The following is a 23464-nucleotide window of genomic DNA, read 5'->3' as shown; positions in this document are numbered from 1 at the left end:
CTTGTTTCGGAAATAAATCTTTAACACATAGTATAATAAATTATTACACTATGGATTAAAAATTTATTTCTGAAACAAGTGCCTGTGGTTTTAAATTGTGAATTTTTCATTTAAAGTACATTAATTAAATAAAATGCCTAAATATAAAGTTATATAAGAAGGAGTTATTGCCCTTTGTGACATTTTTTAAAGATTGAATAATTGATTAAATGAAGAAATTAACAACTTCTTTTATTTAACAATATTTTTCATTACACCTTTTGAAAAGCATTCTTCCACAAGATGTTTTTGTATTGGGACAAGGTTTCAATTTAATTTAGTAATTTTTTGCTAATTAAAGCATATAACTTAATCAAAGGAGGATGGACCAGGTATTTTTTTGCACATTTGCGTAAACTTCAAATCAGTTGTCATCTAGGCAATAAAAACTTGTATACAGTAAAACTCGGTTATAGCGAAGTCCTGGGGACCTGTGAATTTAATTCGCTATATCCGTAATTTGATATATCCGTATAACGAATTCGTATAAGTGTATATAGCGAATTTGCAATATGCGCGTTTTCCATTAAATATTACAACAGAATATGGTGCCTAGGAAGCAATAATTACAAAACATATCTCGGCTATCTTTAAGGTTTTCATTATGAATATAGTTTTATTTCTTATGAATTCTTATAGAAAATAAACTCAGTTCAATATATCAAATTTTGAAACTTTTGAAAATTTGTTATAAAAGATGTAAATTTCATTATTTTTAACTCTACGATACTCAAAATCAGTTCGCTATATCCGTAAATTCGTTATATCAGAGTTCGTTATAACCGTAAAATTTTACAAAGAATTGTTAAGAGTTTTGCCGGGGACCCCGAAAAACTTTGCTATATCCGTGAATTCGCTAAATCTGTGTTCGTACTAAACGAGTTTTACTGTAATATTATTGTCAAATGTCACTTTAATGAAGAATGATTAACCGGCTGGGTCTTCAATTCTTTGAACAAACTCAGAACACATGCACTGCAAGCATTTATTTAGATGCATAAAGCAGCATTAAAGCTGCGATGCATTAATACTGGCTTTATTACCTTGCTTGCAGTAAGACTTTGAATTTTTATTGGAAACATTTTCAAAAACATTAAACAATGAGGCTATCTTAAAAAAAAGTGTTTGCCCTCTCCTGACTGACTGGCTAAAAATGTCCTGTCATGACTCAAAACTTTTCTTAAAGACTGAGACCCCACCCCCATCCCCCAGGACTCTGGCTATAATGTCAAGTGAGACTTCACCTATAGTGAGATTTCCCCATGGAACTCTGGCTATATAGTGAGATTTTCCCCACGGAACTCTGGCTATACTGTATAGTGAAATTTCCCAAATAGTGAGATTTCCCCCCTGAACTCTAGCTATATAGTGAGACCTCACTTATACATGTAGTGAGATTTCCCCCATTGAACTCTGGCTTATATAAAAATCAGTGCACCTTTTTTGAAGTTTGCACACATGTTTGTGAGATTTCCCCCATGTAGACTTTCAAAATCTGGCTATATAGTGAGACTTCATCTATAGTGAGATTTTCCCCCGGAACTCTGGCTATACTGTATAGTGAGATTTCTCCCATAGTTCCAATGGAACTCTGGCTATATAGTGAGATATAAATTTCCCCCAACTGGTTCAAATACATACTCTGGCTATAAAGATTAAATTAGTTCCAAAAAAATTGCTACATGCTTGATAAATATAACGTTTTAAACACAGTCACCCATAGGGAGACTTCACAAATAGAACCTTTAACACATAGTATAATAAATTATTACACTATGAGTTAAAAAGCCTTATTGATACAACCATAGTGGCCATGAAGGACTTTGCTTTGTAATTACATAAAACCTCTCTAGCCAGTAATATATTATATAGTAAGGCAGTTAAGAACTTCAGCTATGGAGATCATAGGCATAAACATAGAACCATATTTACCAGTAGTCTTTGTAAAATCCTAGTACATAAAATATGTCCTTCCAAGGTTACATTCAGTATCTGAAACATTGATATCTCAAACGCAACAAGATACTTTTTCTTTCTGTATTACAACCTTAGTATCTTGAATATTGGATTTTTTTGATTTTTTTCTAAGCACCATAGAATTTGAGATAAAAGGTTTGATTTCACATTGCCTTGCATATATACAATGTATACCTGAATACCGTATAAGTAGAATTTTTAGCGAGGATTTAATTTTGGCATTATTATTGTCAAATGTCAAATTGAATATCGCTAAAAATTGATTGCGTTTCATTTGTAATAGGTTCTTTAGAGAGCATTTTAAAATTGCTAAAATTACAACTCGCTAAAAATAAAATACCAGTTTTTAAAGACAAATCGCAAAATTTGCCTCTCGCTAAAATTTCTACTTATACGGTACTTTACATTTTTTTTTAAAATCTAATACAGTAACCTAGGTTATAGTAAGAACTCAATTAAAAAAGAAATCTTGGAGAAAGGGAACTTTTTTTAAAAAATCCCATAGAAGACTTTTCACAATGTTTTTTTTATTAGGAATAAAGTACCGTAGGTCAAGAATCTCAGATATGAATTCAAGGTCCTGGGCCAACTTTATGACCAACATAAAATGGCTGACTCAAAATTAAAAAAAAAGCTTCAGGAAACAATTCTTTTTATTTATTTCATCCCATTATAAATTATTTTAACTTCATTTACAAAGAGCAAGAGCCATCTTATGCATAAAATGGCCCTGTACTTATATCAATTAATTAAGTATCACCCTCTTTCCCATTTCATATGTCAAAATAAAGTAGACACTTGGTGCTATCATTTTCCATAATAAAATTTCAGCAAGATGCAATATTAAACAGGATTTGTCCAGAAATTGACTTTCTTTTAATTTGCAGAAAACATGAAATTTTACCTTCAGCAAAGAATTAAAAAGCTCACACAGCCCAGAAGCTAAAAATAAAACATGTTTTTTGATCTTCAGAAACAAAGCTTTCATTTTGTATTTGCATATTTTGGATCAGAGGTTGTGCTATATATAAAATATTGAAAAAATACTTCAACTTTAGGTCATTTTCAAAGGAATTGACATGATATGAAATCAAATGAGATTTTTCACATAATGCATTGACTATATGGGAAATTACATCACGATTAATACTTTTGGTCACCATATATTTTGAGTGATAAATACTGCATTTGCAACCTAAACTGAGCGGTTTTGATTTTTCAGAAATTCTCAGGGCCAAATAAGGCCAAAAGTGGCTCTTGCTCTTTTTTGGAGTAAAAATAAGGTCCCCTACCTACCTTTTCATACCCTGAAAAGTGAGAGGGTATATAGTGGCAGGGATGTCTGTCTGTCTGTACATCCATCTGTTATGCTTTAGGGTACCCATCTCTTATCCTCAGCTCCTCCTATACCACTGATTAAAATTTAATCATACTTTCACAGATTCTTGTTACATAACAACATTGTGCACCTTCTATTTTACTTTTTGATCAGACACTTATTTCAGGTCTTCCAGAGCAAAACAGGGACTTTGTCATTACAATCATGTGGGAGGCGGGGGTATCATTTAGTGAGCCCAATGCTCACAGTACCTCTACTTTATCCTGATTCAGAAGAGAGCAAGCAAACATTTTTTTAAAGATGGCTGCAGTGACACTTCCTCATAACTGAGTTTTACTGTACATGCAACCACCTCAACACCCCCCCCCCCCATCCCCAAGTAACCTTAAATGGTGTAAGGTATTCATCTAAAAAATATTGGCAAAAAGGATATTCTATAATCACAGATTTTCTTCTTGTAGAGATGGATGACACAGGAAACAGTTCCATCCTGGACACATCAGAGGGAGCGTTGGTGGTGGATCTATCTCACTGTACAGATGAATCTCAGCTCTCTGATATCTCGAGATGCCGAGCCGACGACTCAAGGCTTCTGGACACACTGGAAGAAAAGATTGAAGATTCCAAACCAAGTGCGCCACCCCAAGTCACCTCTGAATCAACTCAGGATCCCTTGAATAGAGAAGAATCTCAACAGTCTGGGATTTCTGTGTGTGTCAAAAGTAACTCTGAAGGGATAGTGAATGTAAAAGATTCTGATCAGAGTGAAATGGCTGGAAGGCAGGCTGGAGGAGAAGAGGTCAATGAAATGTGTGAGAGAGGCATAAGAAGGGGAGATGTGGACATGTCCAAGTTTTCACTCCAACCAGGTCAAACAGACAACAAGTTCACTCCAAAGAAAAACATTGGGCCTGTGTCACTAGGTGAGAAGGAAGATATAAATAAAAGTAAATACACCCCCCAAAAAGTGGACCACAGACTGGCCCAACTGGCTGTTAATGCCTATGTGTCCCCTTCCTGTAGAGGGAATGACTTGAAGAAGGAGAATGCTAAAGACCTCACAGTTCCTAGTGCCAAAATAAAAAGTGATGACAATTCTCCACAGAAACATGTAGACTTTCCTGTTAAAGGCACTGCATTTTCCAAAGAAAACTCTAAAACTCTTCAACCAAGTTCCATCTACAATGTGGACTCAACTTTGCTGAAAACTACTGAGGAAAAAGTCCCATCTTTGTCAGAAAACAGATGTGTACAGGACAAAGATGCTCAGAGTTCACAGAATCCTTTCTTGAAGGTTGAGGAACAGTCATTTAAAGTAGCTGACCATGGACAGATGAAGCACATGCCTGCAGACAGTTATTCACAAGCAATGTCCAGACTGAATTGTAACATGCAGCAAAGAGACAACACTCCCCAAGTTGAATGGAACGTTTGCCCTGAAGGTGATGATGAAGAAAATGAGGACATGAATGAGACATGTGACCAAAGTGACCTCAGCAAAATGGAGGATGAGATGGATACCAGTCAAGTTCAGGAAGGAGAACCAGTTAAACTTCCGATGACAACAGATGTTCATTGTGCTATGTGTAACAACTGGTTTATGAACATGAACTCTTATACAATGCACATGGCAAAACATGCTCAAATGACTTCACCACTGCTGGGACTTAAATGTAAAATCTGTGAGAAAATGTACTTATATGAGATGGAATTCAAGGCCCACATTCAAGCACATTTAGAAATGCCCAAGGTTTACAAATGTCGAGTTTGCTTCAAATCTTTTGAGGAGAAATCTGAGCTTCAGCGTCATGCAAAAATTCACCAAGACAAGAAAGAATTTTCCTGCCAGTTCTGTGGTAAGGAGTTCCACTACTCATTTAACCTGAAGAAACACCTGAGAACTCACACAGGTGAGAAGCCTTACACCTGTGTTTTGTGTGAACTAAAATTCACTCATAAGAACAGCCTGAATCGTCACATGAGCCTGCACACTAACGATGCAGAGTTGGAGTGCGCTGTCTGTAACAAGGTGTGTTCTGATAGATGGACCCTCCAGAAGCACCTGGCATCTCACCAGCTCCTCAGCTGCAACCAATGTGACCAGTCCTTCACCAACAGCAAACAGCTCCAAAAACATCAGAAAACTCACATAGAAGAACCGAAAGAGAACTCAGCTCCAGATGTTCCTAACAGTCAATCTAATGAACAGCTTACCCATACAGACTCTGCTCAAACAGGAAATGTAGAGGTGGACATGGCTATCAAACCAAATCCTGATCAGAAATCCCGAGCTAAACGGACTAGGAGATCCATGGAGACTCAGTGTGAAGTCTGTCGTAAATGTTTTAAGAATCCAGGAAACTACTACCGCCACTTACAGTCAAAAGAGGGAATGCCAATCCAGACCTGTGATTTGTGTGGTCATCAGTTCCATGATGTTTATGATCTTCTAAAGCACACTCGACAGGTCCACTCCCAGACTTCAGACACCAAAGGATACATTTGTAGAGTCTGCGGACAAAGTTTCCCTGATCTCACATTACTCACAGAGCACATGTCAGGGCATTTGCAAAACATGAAGAAATCAGGGACCACCATGTCTGAGACCAAGATTCCAAAACCAGAGGGAGCTGGATCACTTTTTTGTTCAATTTGTGGTGAAAAATTCTACAACCCAATGATGCTGGACTTACACATGATGGAGCATTCCTCTTCTCAGAGCAGTTCAGAAAATGTCTTAGATCTATCCAAATCGAGGAAAGATGCCACACAGCCACCTCCAAGGAAACGACTGAAGCTGGAAGCCATTCAGACTGCAGAGCCACAGGAGTACTATGACAGTGACAAGGAAAATGAGCCCCTCAATCTTTCCAAGAAGAAGTGCACCCCCAGGGTCAAGACCAAGGTTCTAGGAGTCCACCAAGAGAAGGTTCTATCTGCAGTACCTTTTGTCAACACCATGTCAGTTGTTTTCAGTGCTCTGCCAATCCATCAAAATCTGCGACCTCAAACAAATCCAGAGAGCATGGGACTGGATTTATCCTGTAGATCAAAACCATCAGAGAAACCACAGGGAACTGTTGCTACAGACCAAGCCCTATCAAAAAATCAAGAGATGTTAGAACTGAACAAATCAACAAAAGAAGACTTTACAAAGAAAGAAAAGAAAGAGGAACTAGGATGTGAAGAAGGGGTTACACCTCTAAAGTCACCAAACCTGGATTCAAATGTTGCCATGGAAACAAGCCAAGAGGACTTTCCCGATGAGAACTCGAGCTTGACTGACAAAAGTGACTTCCCTGACCATGCCTCTGACCTCAGCAGTAGAGCTGGTTCTCCATCAATGACCTTGACCTGTGAGTATTGCTCCAAAGTCTTCACTGACCCAGTGGCCATGAACAGGCACCTGTCCTCTCACTACAAGGAGTGGGCGTTCTACTGTAACTACTGTAATACCATGTTTACAGAGGAGGACAGTTATAGAGCTCACACCCCCGTCCACCCTCCCCATAATCCATACATGTGTAACGTCTGTCACACCCACTACCCGGACAGAATCAGTCTCGGGGCTCATCAGTCTCAGGCTCACCCCCAGGAGAAACCTTTCCAGTGTGGAGTGTGTCAAAGAAGGTTTCCTGTCAAGTCCTACCTAGGGTCCCACTGCAGAACGCACCTCACCGAGAGACCATTCAAGTGTAATGTTTGCGACCGCACGTTTGTTCACAATTTCAATCTGACAAAGCATATGAGGACACATACAGGTGAAAAGCCATACACCTGTGCATGGTGTGATAGGAAATTCAGTCAGAAGAATAGTCTTAATAGGTTAGTGTTTATTGTTGCCTAGGAAAATATAAATTTAACTGAAATTAGTTGATAAATCCATCTGGCAAATCTTGAGTCAAATATAATTACTGAACTGAAAGATAAACTTTGACTGTTCACCTATAAAAAAAGATGTTTATAATGACTTTTCGTGTTTTTACTTTTAGGCATGAGAAAATTCATATGAGAGAAACCCCATCAAAAGGAGCCCTTCCAACTACTTCTAGTGGTGGTCAGCTCTTTAGTCCAGGCCCGAATCAAGAGGAAGCCTCACTTGATGGAGCCACACCCCATAAATCTGATAGATCCACCCCACCTAGTGTAATCAGTTCAAATACAGCCACACCACAGAGTCAGCAGAAGACTAGTTCAGGACAGAACCGGTCCAGGAACAGTTCAGCCAGCTCAACCAGTATGCACCGGACAACACTGGAACCACCTCCTGAGGACAGGTACCCCAATCTTCCTCCAGATGTTCTACAACACATGTACATGCAGCAAATGGCCATGATGCAGCATATGGTGCAGCAGGGAGGTCACAGCATGAACCTGATGCAGAATCCGTACATGATGGCAGCATACATGCAGCAAATGCACATGATGCAGCAGATGGCTAGCAGGGATCCAAACCTGTCACCATACCCACCAGGCAGGGATCCAAAAATTTCACCATTCCCACCCGGTATGGATCCAAACATGTTGCCATATACACCCCCCTCTCTGGAATCTATGTCCTCCTACTCCAAATCCATGGAAAACTACAACACTGGTAACATTCACCAGCAACGGAGGGGCACAGATCATACAGCACAGGCTAATAATAAAGGGACATAGATCATACAGCACAGGCTGACAGTAAAGGGACAAAACTGTGAAATAAGACTGACTGGTCACCACTAAGTATAGGAGGGACAGAGTAAAGGGAGATAACTGTGAAATAAGACTGACTGGTCACCACTAAGTATAGGAGGGACAGGGTAAAGGGACATAACTGTGAAATAAGACTGACTGGTCTCCAAGTAGCACAAGGTGGTCATAGTACCGGTAGATACATATAAGATGGACAGAGTAAGTGGGCATAACTGTGAAATCTGTGTATATGTAACTGATCGGTCACATTCTACATTTTAGATCTTTAATAAGCTACTAGAGCTTGTAAGTGTCTGTACCGAGTAATAATAATAAATGTCATACACAGGTGTGTTAGAGAAAATTAAGATGAAAAGGAAAACTGCTTAAAGGTTTCTTTTTGACACTGAAATCCAAAATGCAATAAAGTGAACAACTAAAACACTATTATTTCAAAAAGCTCTCCATGAACAAGTATTATCTTTCCTGTAATAAGATATTTTCAAATACATGTATATAATTGGTTATAAGACTTGTAAAATATTCTGAATCAGTATTTTTTTTTTTGTTCCTCTTTTTATATTTTTCAAGTCCAGATTAAGGATATTACATGTACATTATTTATCACTGTAACAGTTGTAAATATTCTTTGCTTACATTTGAACTGTTTTGTTAGCAATTCAGATACATATTGCATTAATGATGCTAAAAAGTATTTTTACATGTTATGAGTTTTACCACAGAGAACAATTTCTAAATAAATACTTCTTTTGTTCATAGGAATTTTGTTAATAAACAATCATTTGTAAAAATCAAAATTTTGATTTTATAATGTTTCTCTGAGAATGCATATATAGAGAGTTTTCCTATGATGCATTTTTAGCTCACCTCGACATAGTCCAGATGAGCTTATGCTACACCCCCAGCATTAGTGTTGGCATCAATTTTAGGAGCAAGTCCATTCCCAAGTAACTATAAACCCTACCTGGACCAAACTTCTAACATAGATGATTTGCATGCATCTATAGAGATGGGCACTACCAGACTTGCTTTGGATGCTTGATCTGACATTTATTTTACAGATGAGAGACCAGGGCATAATTTGGATTAGCTCTGTAATTTTATGGCCGTTTATATGAATAAACTTGCATGATGCATCTAATTTCTTCAGATGTTGGAACTGAAAGAAACATTTTCCTGATTTGTGACCAGGTTTTTGGAGCAGGTTTATATTCCAAAGAAACTATGTGTCCTACTTAAAGCCAAACTTTATGAATATGAACTCAGGATGCACATAATAAAAAGATATGATGTGAGATTTGAGTTGATCACTATAAATACTTAAATAACATATTTGTCGAGGTGAGCTTCATAATCTTTGATATCTATTTTAAACTTAATTGTTATTCCCCTTGACTACAATCTTGTAGGTCATTCAGTAGTACGTGAATTTAAACCTCTTTTCACTTTATGTATGGATGCATATCAGAAATATATGGGGAAAATACTTAAAATAATTTAAAATTATGAGTTAATTAAAAGAGGCAAATGCATGAATATTTATTAATCTCAGCAAGATGTCATACATAGGACTAAAGAGAATATGTCATAGTCCCTACGACATCTCGCTGAGATTACTGTGTACCATGGATTTCCAAATGAAGTGATTAATTGGTCTTTATTGCCTGGGGATATTACCCGTGAAACTTAATTGTTAGAGCACCTGAATATTAATGCAATTAACATGATTAAGGTGTAGGTTAGATTTCAATACCAACCACATTTTTCTTCGATCCTTTTCTTGTCATGTACAGTGACACTGCATATGACCATCCCTGGAGTTGCAGGTGACGTAGTCCTGCCAGAGGCAAAAAGGGATATCTGCATGGTTGCAACATTTCTTTCAGGGTGAAGGCAATTTTAGAAGGGAGGATTGCAGTAGGTGACAAGAATTGTGGATATTGGCCTGGGACCCTGCGAATCAGGTGCTCTACTGACTCAGAGCAACCCAGGCCAATATATCAAACCATTAGGCCTAAAATAAAAAATGGTTTGTTTGCAGTCGCCTACCGACCCACTGAAAATGTACCCGACTTAAAGTTTTTTTCAGCCATCACTTGAAAAAAATTTTTTTTGAAGTTTCAGATGTTAAGGATGTTATTTCTGTCGATAAGTGGCATAAAAAGGGTAGAGATTTATTTACATAAAATAACCCTATAAAAATCTCAGATTTTTAAACCAACAACAACTTGATGCTACAAAATGTATCAAAAAAAAATTATACCTACCTACCACAGGGACTAAAGAGAATGTTCTCTACTTCACATATAAAAAATACACAAGGGAAGATTACACACGTTTTTAAAAAAATTTCAAAAAACAACTTACTTGAGAAAAGTTACACAAATCCTGAAAGGAATTAGCGCAAATAATGTCCAACTACGTACATACATTTTTCTAAAATATTCCAGATATATCCACTAAATAGCTTTTATCCAACTAAAACCCCAGCTTTCTGAAGTTGCAGATGCACAGTCCTGCCAGATGACAAAAAGGGCCTTCCGAGTGCCATTGGAACTTTTCTTATGTCATCCGGGTGAAGGGGATTTTGTGCAGAAAGCTGGGGTTTTAGGATAAAAGCTATTTAGGTGATATATCTGAATATTTTAGTAGATGTTTGTGGCTGGATTTGTGATTTTCTCAAGTAAGTTGTTTTTTGTTTTTTAAAAAATCGTGTGCACTTTCGATTCTTGTGTATTTTTATATGTGAAGAGTAACAGGCAAAGACAAGATGTATTATAGGTCGGCAGCTGCAAACAAAGAATTTTTTAAGCTTGGCCTTACATTCTTCCTATAATTTTTGAATTTTCCGCTTTGAAAGCATAAGGGCGATAACTCCAACCACCTGCTGTTCTTAGCAACGTGTAAACCATAACAGACGAATCACATCGCGTACTAATTTAAGTGTAATATAAAAAGTTATATGAATTCCCAAATTACTGCCAGAGAAAGAAGAAATTAAATATAAATGTAATTATAACATGCTGATATCATCAAGTAACATAAAAGATGATAATGTACTTTTGCATGTAACTTGATGTAGAACTATTTTAATGCGCAAGAAGTAGAGAGAGGGTTCGTCAAAATGGCGACAAGTGCCAAAAATTCGTTTAACCATTATCAAAATGGAAAATATGGCACTTTACCGGGGAATCCGAATAATAATTCGGAGGTTACACAAGATATGCATCTTAAGATGTCAAAGAAAATCGCACAGCTCACAAAAGTAAGTATTAGGTCTTCATTTTGCTTTTGTGTTCGCCACCAAGCGTACGCTGCGTATCAATATCAAAGATAAATCTTGATAAATCAAAGTGTTTTCGATAAATGTCATCATATACTTTATTTAACATTTCATTCCATTTATATGTTTATCATATTTTCAATCTATATGTCAAGAATTTGAATTGATTTGAAATGAAGGATTGAAAGGTACTCGAATTTCCTCTACAGTTTTCAAGATATCTGGCTGTGCTAGTAAAAGAATGTCAGGATATCATTATCTGATATTGTTTTCTCATTTGTTATGATAAACTTTATGATTTTAATTTAATAAAACTGAAACCAAAATACAAAATCAAAAGCAACTGAGTTAAAATAGAACAAAATCAATAATACTACAATGCATGCAAGTCTGTGGAGTGGTAGGCATGTATTGTGGATACTATATTGGTACGTTCCAGTATAATAAAAGCAGATTTTTTATTTATATATTTTTTTTTAAATTTTGCAAGGTTATATATGCACTAAACACCAAAAATGATGAACATGAAGCAGTCGTACAAACACTGAAGGAGCAGCATGAAGAACAAATACAGCAGTTGTTGTCCGAAACGAGAGAGAAAATCATCAAGTTCAAACAAAAAATTGATAGTGAAAGTGACCACAAACACACCATATCCAACCTACAGAACTGTGTGGCAGAGCATGAAAAGCACAAAAAAGAAGCTCTCAGCAAGTTTGAGAACTTTAAGAGACAAGCTGAGGAACGTGAGACCAAACTTAAAACAGAACATTCACAGAAATATCTGGAACTGTCCCAGGAAGTCTTGGCAGCGAAACGTCATTTTGAGGACCAGTTGTCTAAGTTTGAATTATGGAGGAAAGAAGTGGATTCAGAGAAAGAGAAAAGTTTGGAGGAGCAGAAAAAAATCCACACCAAGGAAATGGATGAACTCCGTGATTTCTTCCGATCCCAGAACAATGACTGGTTAAATGAGTGTGCTAAAATAGAGGATAAGTATAAGGCTGAGTTAGAGGGACTGAAAACACAATGTGACTCACTGAACACTGAAAAACAGAAACTCACAGAGGACTATGAGTCCAAACTTGCCAAGGCCAAAGCTTTTTATGAGAAGGAGTTGGAAGTGTTACAAAATGCAAAAGACAGTTCTGTGGAAGATGTAGTGAATCGCTATAAAGAAGAACAAGAAAAACTGAAAAAGGATTTCTTGTCACAGCAAAAGGAGCTTAAACTTCAGATTGAACGCCTTGTAAATGATTTGTCAGTCAGCGAGGAAAATGTGGACAAATTACAAAAAGAACTGAAGGGTCTGAGAGAGACAATGAAAGATAAAGACTCCACATCATCTGGACTGTTCAAACAGGTTGGTTTCTCATGATATGGAATCCTAAAAAAAAAACCAAAACAAAGATTTTGTACATAAGGCCTAGAAAAAAAGTATGTTTGTTTCCGCTTTCAGGCTGAAAAAATATAGGGTAGGTCGGTAGGCAACTTTTTTTTTTGAAAATTATTTTTACTTCTTTAATCAGAACGTGTATAGAAGTAACATTAATGACAAAAGAAATGGTGTTTTCTTACTTAAAAAACTTACAAAAGATTTTATTTCTGTCTCAAAAATTTCTTAATTATGTGTGTACATGGGACAAAAGCATTAAAAAAATTTTTAGGGTCGGCACTATAAATTAGGGTCGGTCGGGAAAGCGGAAACAAATATATTTTTTTTCTAGGCCTAAGTATGTATCACAAACTTTATTATTGTTGTGTGTTTTTTCTTTGGTTCATGTGTTCAATATTTTTTTTTTCAACAGTTGCAGGAAGCCAAAGTGGAGGCAACAGATGTCAGTAAGAGGCTGAAGGAGCTGCAGTCTGAGCTGGTGGCCACCAAAGAGAGGTGTAGTCAGCAGGCCGAGGACCTCCAGAAAAAGTCAGGTGGGTATCTAACTCTACAGCTGGCATTTATGTCATTTGTCATAGAGTAAATGACATGGGTATCTGAATGACGGACAAGACTTTCACTTAGCCATTGAAAACCTTTGAACATATCTTGTTTTTGTAGTTCATATTGGCCAGTTGGAAGGAACAAATGTTCAAAAGACTTCAAAGATTAAAGAATTGGAAGATGAGATAAGAAAACTTAAAGACAGACTTAGCTGGCTCGAGTCAGAACGCAAATCACTGGAGAATCAGAAAGATTCCCTCACAGAGAATCAGAAATCACAGCTCAAGTCACTAGAACAGGTAAGACATTATATCATCAAATCAGAAATCACTGTACAGAACATTGGTACAGCTAAGTCAGTGATCTAGAGCATGGTCAACAGCTGATCCGAATCCTGTTTATAAAAATAAGTAACAGAAACTTAACCCACTTCCTTTTTCAGTCCTTAGAGGACCTGTCTATTGAGAAACAGACAATGATGACAAGGCTGGAGAGGGAAATTCAGAGTCTGAAGGAAAAATCAGCAGCCAAAGAAAAAGAGCTGACAGACAAACACACACACGATGTACAGCAACTCAACAAAGCTCACTCAGAGAGTCTGGAGATGACCAAACAAAAGGCAGAGACTCAACTGACTCAAACCAAAGAGGTATGTAAGAAGGGATGGATTGACATTTCTCCTTGTTAAATGAGTTGCTGAATACAAACATAATAGCCAATGTGATACAAAATATGTTGCAAAAATACTTTCTCAAGCTTATGCTAATGACATGAAGGGCAAACAAAGTGAAATTACTAGCTAGCGTATTTGTGACAATAACACATGAATAACAGTTTAATTTACTTCAAGGAAATGTTGAAGAAGTACCATGAAGATGTGGAGAGATTGAACAAGGATAAATCTTCGTTACTGGATGAGTTTGAACGAACCAAGCAGGACTTGATAAACAAACTGGCAGCTGCAGAATCAGAGGTATTGTCAACATTTATAATACCATACGAAGGAGGGGGGGGGGGGGTCATTATAAATTGGAGATATATATGCATGTCATGAAGAAGTATGATTCAGTGTTAAGTATGATTTCTTGTAGGTCCAGAGACTAGAGAAGATTGTCCGGGAGAGTGAGAGTGGCCTGGGCACAGCCTCCAGCCAGATCACCAGTCTTAAGGACGCCTCCCACAGATTACAGTCAGAACTAGAGAAAACCAGAGAGGAGCTCCGAATGTCTAAAACTAATGCTGCTAATTTCAAGGTCAGAAAAAATCCTCTTATGGTAAAAAAGATAATAATTATAAAAAACATTTGTTTATGAAATACATTCACTCTAAATTTTTCAAAAATACTTTAGAGATTAAAAATTTTGCTTTTAAACCCAAATTTCTTTCTTGTTTTGTCATTGTATAGTATTTACAAATATAGAATTGTTGATGCTATGATTTTAGGTACAACTAGACAAGCTTCAGAATTTGTACGATGCAAAAATGATAGAAGCACAGGCAGAACTAAAAACCAAACTCGAGAAATTATCAGCAGACTTAGAAGGAAAATGGTCTGATACACTCAAGTAAGTGGACAATATCCTGCTTCTACAATACATGTTTTTTCATTGAAAAAAGTGGATAAATTTTGTAATCAAGATGGTTCATGAGACGAGAACAGTTTTTGGTACATACATAAAGTTTATATGCATTATTACTTACAGGAAAGAAACAACAGACCTGCGACGGGAACTGACACAGCAAAAAGAAGAGGAGAAGAAGGCAGCCCTAAATCAGCTATCACGACTGAAAGACGAGGAAATCGCCGCCTCTAAACGGGGCTGGGAGAACATTATTAACGAGCTACAGAAACAGGTCAGAAATTAACTCTTAGTGAAAATGGATTAATATAAAATCATTGAATCAATCTGTTCTTCATAAAGAATGAAATACGTCTTTAATAAGTACAGTTTGATAATATTTATTTCGTGTACATGTAATCTTTCAATAAGTATAAGAAAGATGTGTTATCAAAATACTTATATATTTCAATTCATTTTAGTGCTCACTTGTCAAATTTAAATATTATCAAAATAAATAAGTGCTTAGATTTGTTTTAATTAGGTGAATGAGTTGAAGAGCAAACTAAACAATGCTCAGACAATCAGCGCTGGTGAACTTGAGAGACTCCAGAGAGAGGCTGCGGAGGAAAAGCGCCGTCTAGAGGAGAGAATGGCTCAAGCTGCGGAGGAATTCGCTCAGGAAGTTGCTGCCATTGAAGCTAAGCATGCAGCAGAAATACAGGCTCTCATCAAACAAAAGGAAGAGGAAATTCAGGTTAGAAACAAAGAAAGGCATTCAAATACAGGTACTAATCCATGAGTACCGTGTAAGTAAAAAATGCATTTCTCTTGAATTTTTCCTTTGACTATGATTTTTTTGGCCTGTCTCGCATTACGGGTTATGAAAATTAATCGAAAGAGATGACAAATTTTGAATATATTTTTGTTTAGCATATACTGTAGATCACTTAATTTTTGCGACACCTTATTTTCGCGAGATAGTCTTTGACTCTTTTTTAGTGAAACAAAATTTTCACGAATTGTGGTCATTGCTCTATATAATTTAAAGGAATTCTATTATAAGCGAGAATGAAATTTTCGCGAGCATACCGTCTCGCGAAATTACGCGAAAATAAAGTTCTGGCGAATAAAAGTGATTTACAGTAAGCAAACCTAAAATCCTTAATCTCTCTGTGGATTAAACTATCAATTATGCAGTGCGTATGCATTGTTCAATTTATAAATGATTTTATATAGGAGCTTGAGACCAGTCTGAAGTCCAGACACATAGATGAGATGCAGACCTCCATCACAGCTCATAAAGCGGCCCTGGAGGGCCAGAAATTGGAGGCTGAGAGACTGAAGCAGCAGGCCCTAGAGGAACAGAAAAATGCCCACAACAAAGTGTTAGGTAAGTGAGACTATATCCAAAGAAAGAAGGGGACCATTATAGTGAAAATACATTTGTTCTCTGATAATCTGTAGTAAGGTCACTCACTGGGCCAACATAAAATTGGGAGGTTAAAGACAAATCTACTGTAGGAAAAGGATAGGCAAGGCTTATAAAATATGTGAAATTTAATTGAAGTTTTCCTACTTAATGATCTGTATGTAAAATTTATGTTTAAAAAAATATTCTGTAACATAAAATTTCTTTAAATTGCCATTTACTGTGAAATTACTAATTTTTGTGGGGGGTTAATTTTCGTGAAATGTGATTTTACAGTACTTTATTGTTTTGGTTTTATAGAGACAACTAAGGAGCAGCTACATGAGCGTCACATGACCCACATGTCAGAGGTCACGTCGTCACATGAGCAGCAGCTGGAGGCTGCTAGACTGGAGCTAGAGAGAGCCGTGGAAATCTCTCACCAGAGGGTAAAAGAAAGCAATGTCCACATACTGTGGAATCATTATTGTTTTTGGGGGACCAATGTTCGTGGCTTTCGTGGGTAACCCTGACCCAAGAATTTACATCCCCACGAACCTATATACAAACGTTTGTTTTATTATTCATTAAAAGTTAAATTACGAAATATAACTTGTTATCAACGAAATTACGTCCCCATGATCCAGAAAATTTTTGGCTACCCACGGACATTGACCCCCACAAATAAAAATGATTCCATAGTAATTGAATATAACTACTATATACAGGGTTATTTTTGCCCCGTGTTATTTTGGTCCTTTAACACTTGCAAACAATTATGCTCCGTTTAAAATTTGCCCAGTCACAGTTCTGTTTAAAAAATTGTACTGTATTCTTTGAATACGCCCTGTTTTAAATTCGCCCAACCGAGGGTAGGTTGAAAGGGGCAAAAAATAAAACGGGGGCGTAAATTTCCCTGTATACAGTACTCATTAATTTACAGTTAACACTCATATGAAACATTGTTTTAATACATGTATGCAACTACCATATTAGATAGACATAGTGAGAAACATCAATAGATTGTTTTGTGTGTATTTGATACAGGACCGAGATCACGGTATGCAGATAGAGGAACTGAAGGCAGAGATAACACAGAGGGAGAGGCACATCAAAAACTTACAGGAGGAGATTCAGAAACTCAAGGACAACATTGACCAGCTGATGAGAGAGCTGGAACAAAAGGGGAAGGATATCGTCAAAATCCGCAACGACGCAAACCTACAGCTCAAGTAAGGCCCGCATAATTATAGCTCACATCACACAAAGTTACAGGTCAAGTAGGCCCCACATAATAACAGCTCATGTCACACAAATCTACAGCTCAAGTAAGGCCCGAATAATTATAGCTCATGTCACACAAATCTACAGATCAAGTAAGGCCTCAAATAATTACAGCTCATGTCACACAAACCTACAGCTCAAGTAGGGTCCACATAATTATAGCTCATGTCACACAGCGTTACAACTCAAGTATGGCCCACAAAATAAAAGTTCATGTCACACAAACGTACAGCTCAAGTAAGGCCTTACATAATAACAGCTCATAGAACACAAAATTACAGCTCTTGAAAGGCTCATAAAGAGAATATTAAATTGCATGAACACTTTTTTGAAGGAGATCTGAAATTGCAAGAATTGCAACAGAATCAAATGGCGATGGTTCCAAATTGACTGTAGAATTTATTTATCTCCAATAAAGAGATAAAAAGGCATTGCCAAATTTATTCAAATTCATTCTCTGTTCAAGGAAAAACTCTTTCCAATGAATAATCACACATTAAGTCACTATTATAAACTCAAGAAAGTGACATGACTCACATTTGGTCCTGGATAACAAATGTTTTGATTTTTCAGGAAAAAAGAGGAAGTGCTGAACAAGCGCCACCTACAACAGTTGGAGAATGTTAAACAGGACTTTTCTCGGGAGTCAGAGTCCATGATGGCGGAATTTACAGAGGCTCAGGACATACTGAAGGACAAGATATCCGAGCTACAGATCATGTATGTATCACAGGAATTTTATGACAAGAGCCACATCTGTGTCCTTTCCCAATTAATTTTGAAATAACAAGATCAACATCACTAATTGTAAAATTCATTCTTGTGTATAATAGAATTCCTTAAGTTTATATAGAGCAATCACCACAATTCGTAAAAAATTTGTTTCGCTAATAAAGAGTCAAAGACTATCTCGCAAAAGTAAGGTGTCGTGAAAATTAAGTGATCTACAGTACTCAAATTCCTAAGTCCATCCACCTGTCTGTGTCTGTCCACTGTGTATCATGATACAGATACAATATTAAGGTCACTTCCTAAATCTCAGGAGGTATCCAAAACAAAATAGCAGGCTTTGTGCTTGTAAAGACACTATGTGTAATGCATGATACGTATGCAGTATCTGATCAACCGGTACATTTTTTCTCCAGTGTTTGCTGTTAAGTATAGTAATGTTGCATAAAGATGTAAGCGCCACACTTCATGTTGAGGCATACCTTTGGATTCTTTTGTCAATTCATTAATTAAAAAATACCATGTTTCAAAAGTGCTGTTATAAAATGTTTCAGTCCCAGTTCAAGAGTTCTTTAATTATTTAACTTTTTTTGTTTAAGTGAGATTGTATACATGCTCTAGCATGTAAAGTTGATATAATTTTCCAATGTCTTGGACAAGATTCACCAAGCATAATGTAAAATTGTTATTGTTGCTTTATGACCTTAAACCTTTTGTCTGATAGGTTAGAGGAGGCTGAGGAGAAATAAAGATTGTTATTGTTGCTTTATGACCTTTAACCTTTTGTCTGATAGGTTAGAGGAGGCTGAGGAGAAGTATAGATTGTTATTTTTGCTTTATGACCTTTAACCTTTTGTCTGATAGGTTGGAGGAGGCTGAGGAGAAGTATAATAATCGTGACTCGCGGCCCGAGGACCTGGAACTAATACAGCAGCTGAGGGACGCGATCTCCGAGAGAGAGGGACGAATGAAACAACTCATCGTAAGTCTTCTGTGGAGTACTGTTTGTCTGTAAATAATGTTAGAGAAATAGTCCAATTCAATAATAGATCGTCTTTGTATGACATATTTTCCCTGCATGTTATTTCTCTTAAACTCCAAGATGTTATTTCTCTTAACCTCCATCTTGGAGGTCAAACTAGCAAATTTTGCTCGGAGGAATCAATTTCAAACTTGTATGACAAAAAAAAATAAGGACACTAGTCTTTAAAATATCAATATTGTGAATATAAGGAAGTTGAGGTATCATATTTTTGTATGTTAGTTTCACCCAATAATGCCCAGTATGACAAGTTTAAATTGGTTGAATAATGAAAGAATTTGGGTTTGTTAACTTCCAGTATACCAACCAACAGGAAATGACTCTCTCTAAAATTGTGTATTAAAAACTATATATGGAACATTTATCAGATTCGGCAGATGAAGTATGTAGTCAGTTTCTATATTTACTCTGATAGGATGAGAAGAGATATTATCAACTGGAGCTGGTAAACAGGGAAACTAACTTTAACAAGGTGTTTAACAACACGACCAACGTTGGAGTCATTAACCCGCTGGCTAAGGTATGTCTGACTTATTCTAAGGTCGTATATGGTCTTTGACTTGTGTGAGCACAGTTGTAAGCAGGTAACAATGTGTTATCCATCTCTTACTGTAAAGCACATTACGTAACTTTTGCGATGAATAGGTTTCACACATGTCTCATGCATAGATTTTTTTCTCTTTGATTTTCAATGTATTTTTAAAAATTTGAAAGTTTATATAGCTATTTTATTTTTTATCACATAGACAGCATATAAAAAAAATCACTGGAGTTTTTATGTCGGTAGACAACATGAAGTATCTTCAGAGCTTATTGACACTTTTTTTTGGAACAGGGTACTGTACCTTTCATTGGGGAATTTAAATCCAAAAAGTGGCAAAATTTGGAATTTATTTACTACTGTTTTATATTAAGTTTTGCTGTTCATTTAGGAGTTAAATTGAAGGTTTAAACATTGTTCCCATCTTCATGTATATATGAGTTGTTAAAATCTCAAAATTCATTTCTTTTAAATATTAAAATCACAAAAAAGAAATTTGCTTCTTACTAGTATGTGGGGTCTTTTACCTACATTATGTCTTGCTCTTTATTCAGACCCATTTCCTGCCATAGATTTCAAAATGTTCACCTATATTAAATAAGCATTGGTATAACACAGTACAGTCATTTATATTGACACATGCTTCCCACCTACTAGTGAGGAACTGGATTGACAAGTTAAGACAAACAATGTCACACACAACCAATTAACTGGATTGACATGTTAAGACAAACAATGTCTCACACAACCAATTAACACCAAGGCAGGAGAGGGCGGGGGAGGGAAACATTGATACCACTCGACAGTTTTTGTTGTTATAATGCTGTCACAATGTCATTTTATTTTGGTATTACTATCCTCAGAATGTAACTGATGTTACCGGCATTACAATCCTCAGGATGTAACTGATTAGTGATTACAATCCTCAGGATGTAAATCAAGTTATTATAATGCTCAGGATGTTCACTGAGAATTTTGTAGGCAGACTTGTAATACATATAAGGACACTCCTGAATATCATTCATCAAACATCAATGTATATGGAAGTATTAGGAGAAGGAAATGTAGCTAGAAATATTACTTGTATCTACTTTAAATGCCCACTGGTATTTATAAAAAATACAATTCATTACGCTATGGTTAAACCTGGAAAAAATATAATAGTATTAGAACTTCATCTTGAACAATGACACCTTTTCTTCTTGTTGGAATATTTTGATAATGCATATCTTAGTGTGGTTCATGCAGATTTATTTTGTCAATTGCAGCAGTATTAACAATACTGTTACTGCGACTTGTTTTCTGAGAGACGTTTTTTATATGAAGGCTAACTTAGGTACCCACCTTAAGAACTTGCAATCAGATGTCACCTTTTAAAATAGACCTTCATTTCACTTTAAAGTTAATCTTTAAAAGCCTTTAAAAAAAAATTCAGAAAATGAAATTGAAAAATAAGGTTATGAAACTTGATTTTACTATAGAAAAGAAATTTTATTTAGACTCAATGTTTAATTAATGATTTTTTTCTTACCAGAAACCCAAGAAGGGAGAGAAGCCTGCTGTGTCCAAACATTCCAGTCAACCCAACCTAGGTAGTCATCGCCTGGACCCCCTCCCTAACTCCCCCATGCACCACGACCCACTGAACCCCTCCAAACCTCTGCCATCCTTCACCAAGAAATTTGTCAAATGATGAGACACTCTGTGATATTTCTATAGTGCTAGTCTATTTATGAGTGTGACCATAAACATGTAGAGCCAGTATGGACATTATAGGATTTATAATGGTTGAGGTGTATAGAAAGACCAAAAAATCTAATGGAAAAAGACCATTTAGAGCATTTCTGTGTCTTCACGTAACAGCCTGGAAGAAGTGGGGATAGAATGAAAAGTCAGCTGAAATTCTGTGTACACCTAAGTCTGCTGAAGTAAGGGAGGAGGATGGGAAGGTTCTGTCTTGTATTTGCACGCGTATGAAAAAGTTTTTCGTTGCGACTTACCCTCACACACAAAGAGAACACTGGCGGGCTCAGCCGGCCAATTGTGTAGTCCAGTGTTATCAATGTATGAAAGCTATTCTGTGATATAAACATATTAACTCAGTATTGCTGACTCTTGTCTGCATTTATCGTCATTGTCCGTCCAACAAACCTGTTGCTGTGATCAATTCATTTGCTTTGCTCTTGTTATTCTTTTGTTTAATCTTCAGATTTTTATTTGTGAACATTCATGAAATTAATTTTTATCATGCGCAGAGATGCATACTGATTTTATATCTATGATTTTTATGATGAATGTTTCCCAGAGCTGCTGCAGATTAAGGAAAACAACTAATGTGTTATTGTAATGTTATTTACTGTTTTGGAGAATTGTTTGATCATGTTAAGACTAACAATTGATTGGTCAATGGGAATAAAAAAAGTAGACCAATAGATTCTTTTGTTTGTTTTGAACCAATTTAATTAAGATTAAATGTTTTGAGTCCCTTGCTGTTTCTCAAACAATGATTAAGATTGTTTTTGAATTATTGCTTTTGTGTCAAAAGGATCGGCCAGTACTTCCAAAGACAAATATTCCACTAATTTTTTCCTGTTTATTTATTTTATTTAGTACTGAATGAATCTGGTATGGAATGCCATATACGACTGCCAACTGCTGACTGCTTACTGCCAACTGTCAGCTGCTTATGCCTAGGTCACATTTAAGCCGATGGTCGGGCGACTAAATTTTTCTGGTCTTGTCGGCTGAAAGAACATGATCGGGCGACACAGTATTGGGCGACACGGAGCAGTCACATTCATTCCTAGGGACACCGATGACTTGGATAAATAAAACAAAAAAATCTTTTTTCTTTAGAAATCAGCAATTTTTTTTCATAGATCTATATTCGGATAGGTGACGTGAGTAATGTTTGCAAGACAAAGTCGCAGAATCTTATAAAATTGTGACTCAATATTGAAAATGTGTGCAAAATTTTGTATGGAATTGCATAAAAAACGACAAATGGCGCATATCTAAGCAGCAAAGAATACTTGAGATTTCTTTATGTCTTACGGATGTTATTTCCGTTCAAAAAATATATATCAATCCATGCATCAAAATTTTGTTTGTATGTATCCTTAATAGGTTAAATATTCACAAGTCGGCCAATCGTCGCGCGATCATCGAGCTCTGAGCTACAGTTTGATTTTAACCGTCGGCCGAAATTTTAAACACCTTTATTGTCCAACGACGGACGACCGATTCAATAAACTGACCGCCGAAGGTCGGACGATGATCGAAGGTTGGTCGACGGATAACTTCAATTGAAGAAATCGGCCACCGACGCATAAAAAATTATAACTTGGACCGATGGACACAAAATTGGTCGGCCGACAAAAAAAGAGGTCAAAATCGGCCAAGACAACGGCCGATGAACTGACGACTGTCACCCGAAGAATTCCATTTTTGCTTCAAAACCCGTCGGCCGTTGGTCGTTTTTAGCAATGTGACTGGGGTTTTACTGCCAACTGCCACCTGCCACACATATTTGAATAAATTTTATTTTTATATTGATATTTATGTAAATTTAAAAAAAAGGCGCGGATCAATAGGACATTTTTTTCCAAGAGGGTCACTCTGGTAAA

The 23464-nt window shown here is 36.5% G+C and overlaps 2 protein-coding genes across 2 annotated transcripts; both read left to right on the top strand.

Moving 5' to 3' along the window:
- Positions 1-4151: 4151 nt before the first annotated feature.
- Positions 4152-8795, top strand: LOC134231319 (oocyte zinc finger protein XlCOF7.1-like). The gene is made up of 2 exons (XM_062713255.1): positions 4152-7180; positions 7348-8795. Exons 1-2 carry the CDS (start codon positions 4164-4166, stop codon positions 8012-8014), a joined length of 3684 nt encoding a protein of 1227 aa, XP_062569239.1. The 5' UTR covers positions 4152-4163; the 3' UTR covers positions 8015-8795.
- A 2342-nt stretch (positions 8796-11137) lies between these two features.
- LOC134231317 (protein FAM184A-like) lies at positions 11138-22268 on the top strand. Its single transcript, XM_062713254.1, has 17 exons — positions 11138-11315; positions 11824-12696; positions 13142-13262; positions 13390-13571; positions 13715-13921; positions 14123-14245; positions 14364-14525; positions 14716-14837; positions 14976-15126; positions 15376-15588; positions 16071-16224; positions 16564-16691; positions 17290-17474; positions 18100-18246; positions 19120-19237; positions 19713-19817; positions 21373-22268. Exons 1-17 carry the CDS (start codon positions 11175-11177, stop codon positions 21529-21531), a joined length of 3291 nt encoding a protein of 1096 aa, XP_062569238.1. The 5' UTR covers positions 11138-11174; the 3' UTR covers positions 21532-22268.
- The last annotated feature ends 1196 nt before the right edge of the window (positions 22269-23464 follow it).

The sequence above is a fragment of the Saccostrea cucullata genome, unplaced genomic scaffold (assembly GCF_032062105.1).
Source record: "Saccostrea cucullata isolate Sc308-1 unplaced genomic scaffold, CSIRO_AGI_Scuc_v1 ctg32, whole genome shotgun sequence".
Lineage (NCBI taxonomy): Eukaryota > Metazoa > Mollusca > Bivalvia > Ostreida > Ostreidae > Saccostrea > Saccostrea cuccullata.
This window is presented reverse-complemented; position numbering and strand designations above follow the sequence as displayed.

What these genes read in the sequence shown, in the direction of transcription:
- LOC134231317 (XM_062713254.1), top strand. Translation starts at nt 11,175, where the DNA reads ATGGCGACAAGTGCCAAAAATTCGTTTAACCATTATCAAAATGGAAAA. An exon ending in CATCTGGACTGTTCAAACAG is followed by an intron (nt 12,697 to 13,141) that starts GTTGGTTTCTCA and finishes TTTTTTCAACAG; the next exon opens with TTGCAGGAAGCCAAAGTGGA. An exon ending in TGGAAATCTCTCACCAGAGG is followed by an intron (nt 16,692 to 17,289) that starts GTAAAAGAAAGC and finishes TATTTGATACAG; the next exon opens with GACCGAGATCACGGTATGCA.
- LOC134231319 (XM_062713255.1), top strand. Translation starts at nt 4,164, where the DNA reads ATGTGTGAGAGAGGCATAAGAAGGGGAGATGTGGACATGTCCAAGTTT. An exon ending in CAGAAGAATAGTCTTAATAG is followed by an intron (nt 7,181 to 7,347) that starts GTTAGTGTTTAT and finishes TTTTACTTTTAG; the next exon opens with GCATGAGAAAATTCATATGA.